Raw genomic sequence first — 5000 nt, 5'->3', positions numbered from 1 at the left:
CTTAGCTCCGAAGCTCTTGCCTCTAGACCGACAATTTTTTGGAGCTGGAAGTGAACCGGATTCCGGAGCTAAGAGGCGGCGCCTCTGCGGTGTGAACAGGAGAAACCGGAACTTTTCAGGCTCCAGCTCCGAGTTGGTGTGAAAGGGGCAATAGAGAGACACGAGGAGAGCTGGAGCTTTGATGGCAAACACTGACGGTTTATTTGGAGCTTCGGCCGGAGAATTCACACGACATGTCACGGGCCGCGAGTTGAGATGCCACAGTCAATTCTGAAGAACTCTATACCCCAGACCCGTGTATTCAGCTAGTTCTGAGAGAAATGGTGATGTCCCTTCCGTTGACCTGGGTTCCCTGAAAACCGTATGCGAAACCCATGGTCACAAATCTGGGCGTCAAAATCGACAGTGCTTTTAAATTGGATAAAAAGACAAGTCCAGTTTTTATCACTTGAGGTCCAAAATGTAACCGGTTTTATCCTTTTCAGACTTTGAGCGTGTAATTCGTGCCTTTTGTTTCGACGCGTCTTGATGACTGTAATGCACTTTATGCCGGCCTAAACAAGACCTCGCTGGCACGCCGGCAGCTTGTACAAAACGCTGCGGCTCGGCTGCTCACAGGAACACGCAAGCATGAGCACATCACACCTACTGTGGCTTCCTGTCCATTTTAAATCAAACAAGTTTTATTTATATAGCACATTTTTAAAACGACTTTTGGTCGAGCCGAAGCGCTGGACATACAGTGAAAATACTTTGCAATAAGGAATATCAGTATGAGAAAACGACACCCTCTGTCCTTAGACCCTCATTTTAGAGTTAATTTTAAGATGTTATTGTTTGTTTTTAAATCTCTTAATGGGCTGGCCCCTCAGTGCATCTCCCACCTCCTAAAGGTGTGCACCCCCTCAAGGGCGTTGAGGTCGGCTGGTCAGCTGCGGCTGGTAGTCTCTAAAACCAAGAAAAAGACCAGGGAAGACCGAGCCTTCTCAGCGGTAGCCCCCAGGCTCTGGAACGACCCGCCCCCCTCATGTCAAAGTGTCGCCCCCGCCTGAAGACCCACCTCTTTTCCCTCGCTTTCGAGTCCGTTTGAGCCGTTTGATCGATTTGTTTGCTTTTATTGTCCGTCCACAGCCTTTGTGTATCTTTTATCTATGTGTACGTGTGCCTTTTATCTATTAATGTAATATTATATTTTATTATGTTATGTTTGCGGTGAAGCACTTCGGTAAACCCTCTGTTTTTAATATGTGCTATATAAACCAAGTGGATTGGATTAGAGTAATCAACATTGTGCATAACAAGATAGGATGATAACACCTCTGTGAGCGGACGCCAACAGGCAGGAACAGGGAGACACAACACAGAGCGCAGCAGCCAGGGTTACAGGTGCGTGTGCTCAGTCAGGACAGCAGGATGCGATCAACTGGGTCAGTTATGGGCCTTGGGAAATGTTTCCCCAACAATAACAATCATGCTAACTAAGCAAATGGAGGCACAGCAGGGCAACACATTTCAGGTTTTCTGAACGACCGGTCTGAGACGAGGATTAAAAGCCCTCTGAAATCACTTTTTAAAGATTCACGTTGTGTTTTTTATTGGAAAGAAGTCTGAAACCGTGGTTGAAAGATGCGATACAAATAATGTTTGTTACATGCAACATTTTGTATTGAGGTTTTCTAATGAAGCTTTGAATGTCGTCATATTTGGGAGAAAAACTCAGAAAAACCTCAAACTAAGGCGCCGTTTACACGAGAACGCAAACGGTTGTCTCCGCTACTTTTCTCTCTCTCTTCACACGAGGCCGTAACGGAAACGCGGAAACGGAGCCCTCAAACGATAACGGGTCCCAAGGTGGATAGATCTGCGGACGGACCGCTCTGGGGGGCAAACGGCTCCGTGTGTACGCCCTATACGATAATTTCCTGATAACGATGAAGCCATAGCCCCGCCCCACCTCTGCTGTAGCATGGTCAGTAGCAGTAGCACTAGCAGTAGCTACTGTCAGTAGCTACTGCTAGTGCTACTCACCATGCTACAGATGTTAGTGCAAAATATACAGCTCCTCCACCACAACCATCAGCAACAAGTGGACATGAACTACATGAACTACATGTTGCTAAATCCACCGCGGAGAATAAACAGAAGGGCAACCATGGCAACCATGCTCGGGGGTCTTCTTCGCTGCTTTTGGTGTATTTTGTGGCGGAAGTCCAGCGCCACTTACAGGCCCGGCATATGTACTACAGCGTCTCCAGCGGGTCGAGCGGTCTCGTGTGGACGGAAGACTTTTTTTTATATTTTGATACGGTTCGTTTGCGTTTCGTATGCGTGTAAATGGGGTCAAAATCCTCAATGTCAAGGTGACTAATTGGATTTCATTTGTTAGTTGTTCTATTTTTATTGAATCAACTTCCTTCAATTAAAATAATTTGTCAGTGAATGCCTCCCTGAGGGTGCATAAAGCAGTTTACTCACTGCAGTGAAAAAATGGTTTGAAACTAATTCTCTTTATGGTTTATCAAGTAAGTGATGATGTGCAGCCGTGCAGAAATACCAGGGTTGAACACATGCAAACGCTTCTATAAATCAACATCAGATTTTCCTCATCCATCGGTAGAGAAAACTAAAATGCCACAATCACTCGATCCCAAAACCCCTGGAAAGAGGGACAGCCATTTTGATCACGATAATGACTCACCATGCTTTCTGTGTAATCCGCTGTTATGGTGACCTGCTTGTCCTCTGGGGACGGCGTCACCGTGGAGATGTCGCTGCGCCGGCTCTGATTGGTGAGCTGCAGCCACAGTTCGTACATCTGTTGCATGTCTCTCACTGTGGAGGTGAGAAAGAAAGAGAAGATGACCTCAGTGAGATTGAATGTCAAGCAGAACAACAATCAGTGGGAGTAATTGCGGGAGGCAATCAATTTCCTATATCCTGACTGTCGTGGAGTTCAAAGTTATTACTGGAGCAACATGATATATCTGAGCTCGAAATGCATGGATTCTGGAAGGTTCCTACAGCTGTTGTTCTTCATGTACGTCCACACGTCCCTCTCCTCCAGACTGTGAGCGAACGAGCAGTTCCCGATGTAGTGGCACTTCTTCTGCTTCATCACGTGCACACACATCTGCACGAGGCAAAGGGAGAGCGTTAATGTCAGTATTGCAACAGAGTCTTTTGATTGGAGGGATGAAAATCTTACTGTTGAAACTAGGGTACTTAAACAGTAAGAGTTGGATACATTATATTGATCATGAGCAATACAATTACTAACAAAGGACTTGAGTTGAGTAGCACTTGAAATGTTTTGGCTCTATGAAACCTGATGTACTTATTGTTGGGGAATGATTTGCCCTGCATGTCCTCCTTCGCCCTCTGACGCAGCCGACCAGCCCTGAGCAGCCGCCATCTCCCGTAAGAAGGGGCTTCCCTCGCAAGTTGTTGTTACCCGTTTATGACCGGGCTACTCTCCGTCAGATAGTCATTGCTGTGGGACACCTGGAACACTTCCTTCTCGGGGTGTAGATGACCCCGAGCCCTAAGCGATGTGATTCAGTGTCCTCAGCTGTTCAGTCTATCTATTGAAGAATGTATATCACACTCGCTAGTTAAAACCTGGAGCTACAGGAGGCGCTTCAGGACTGATCGTGGCATCTCAACTCGCGGCCCGGGGCATGTCGTGTGAGTTCTCCGGCCGAAGCTCCAAATGAACCGTCAGTGTTTGCCATCAAAGCTCCAGCTCTCCTCGTGTCTCTCTGAGTCCTGACTCCCATTGCTTCAGAAGTTTCCCCCACACTTATATGATTCTGTTTTCTTGGTCGAATGCACTTATTGTAAGTCGCTTTGGATAAAAGCGTCAGCTAAATGCAATGTAATTTTAAAACACCTACAACTGGAATACCGTCATGGTTATTAAGGAGTTGAATTGCTTGACACAGTGTCAACATGAAAACACACAGGCAGCACAATGATAATAAGACTCGGGGGTAAAGACATTTACAACAACAGCCGTCCCCCGGGGCCGAGGCTGAGCAGCAGAAAGCTGGAGAGGGACAGACATCTTTTAAAGACTCACGTCGTATTGCTGAGGATAGGTGCGGGAGAAAGGCAGCGGCCGAACGACGACCCACTTCTTCTTCTCAAAGGATTTCACCAGCAGGACTCGACGCTCCTTCGTCCAGCTGAGGAGACAGAGATCCAATTAGATCAAGGGAGCAAGCATTAAGCCTTAAAAAGAGCAACAACAACAACAACAACAGCAGTTAAAGATTTTTCAAGACAACAATATTTGCCTATATTAAAGTCATGATAAGATTTTTGAGGTTCAGATTCTCTTTGTCTACGAGATGAAACGATATCATGTGACTTAACACATTTGTCGTGTGTGTGTGTGTGTGTGTGTGTGTGTGTGTGTGTGTGTGTGTGTGTGTGTGTGTGTGTGTGTGTGTGTGTGTGTGTTCCTCCTCACCTGTGCCGGGATTTAGCGGTGCAGTATTTGAGGTTCTTGTCTGGCTCGTTGACCTGTCCCTCCCTCCAGCACTGTCCGCACACAAACTTCATTTTCAGATTCAGGGGTCGCCCTCTGCCCCCTCCGGCTCCCGACCCTCCCACCCCTAAGCCCCCCACAGGACCCACACCCCCCCCACCCATACCATCCCCTCCACCTCCCATTCCCCCCAGGCCTCCTGCAGGCATGCTGCTGCTCGGATGGGGGATGTGGATGGGCTGAAACACAGGGAGAGAGAAATTAGTATCGATTATGATGATAAAACTACTACTTGAACACATTTCAAAGTGTTCTTTCAAAGTTAGGGTATCGTGGCAACAATAGGAAGAACTGCTTTACGATAATAGAGTGCCACAGTGACGCGTCCTAACCCGGAAGTAAGTTAGCATTTTACCACTTCCGGTTCCTTCGCCAAAAAGCAATGCAATCTCTCCAAAGGGTTTAGGAAAGTTGCTGGAAGTAAGGTCTGTGGTTGAGACACATTGAAGAG

General features: G+C 47.0%; 1 protein-coding gene across 1 annotated transcript in view; it reads right to left on the bottom strand.

Annotated features, from left to right (window-relative positions):
- Positions 1-5000, bottom strand: part of zc3h7bb (zinc finger CCCH-type containing 7Bb) — a 27890-nt gene that overhangs the window by 4662 nt on the left and 18228 nt on the right. Inside the window, exons 17-20 of the mRNA XM_034107086.2 lie at positions 4472-4728; positions 4079-4184; positions 3022-3130; positions 2699-2832 (exon numbers count right to left, since the gene is read on the bottom strand). Coding sequence (XP_033962977.1) covers positions 2699-2832; positions 3022-3130; positions 4079-4184; positions 4472-4728 — 606 coding nt within the window. The remainder of the gene's footprint in view (positions 1-2698; positions 2833-3021; positions 3131-4078; positions 4185-4471; positions 4729-5000) is intronic.

The sequence above is a fragment of the Pseudochaenichthys georgianus genome, chromosome 19 (assembly GCF_902827115.2).
Source record: "Pseudochaenichthys georgianus chromosome 19, fPseGeo1.2, whole genome shotgun sequence".
In the NCBI taxonomy this organism is placed as follows: domain Eukaryota; kingdom Metazoa; phylum Chordata; class Actinopteri; order Perciformes; family Channichthyidae; genus Pseudochaenichthys; species Pseudochaenichthys georgianus.
The sequence above is the reverse complement of the archived record's forward strand: the minus strand, read 5'-3'. Positions and strand labels throughout refer to the sequence as shown.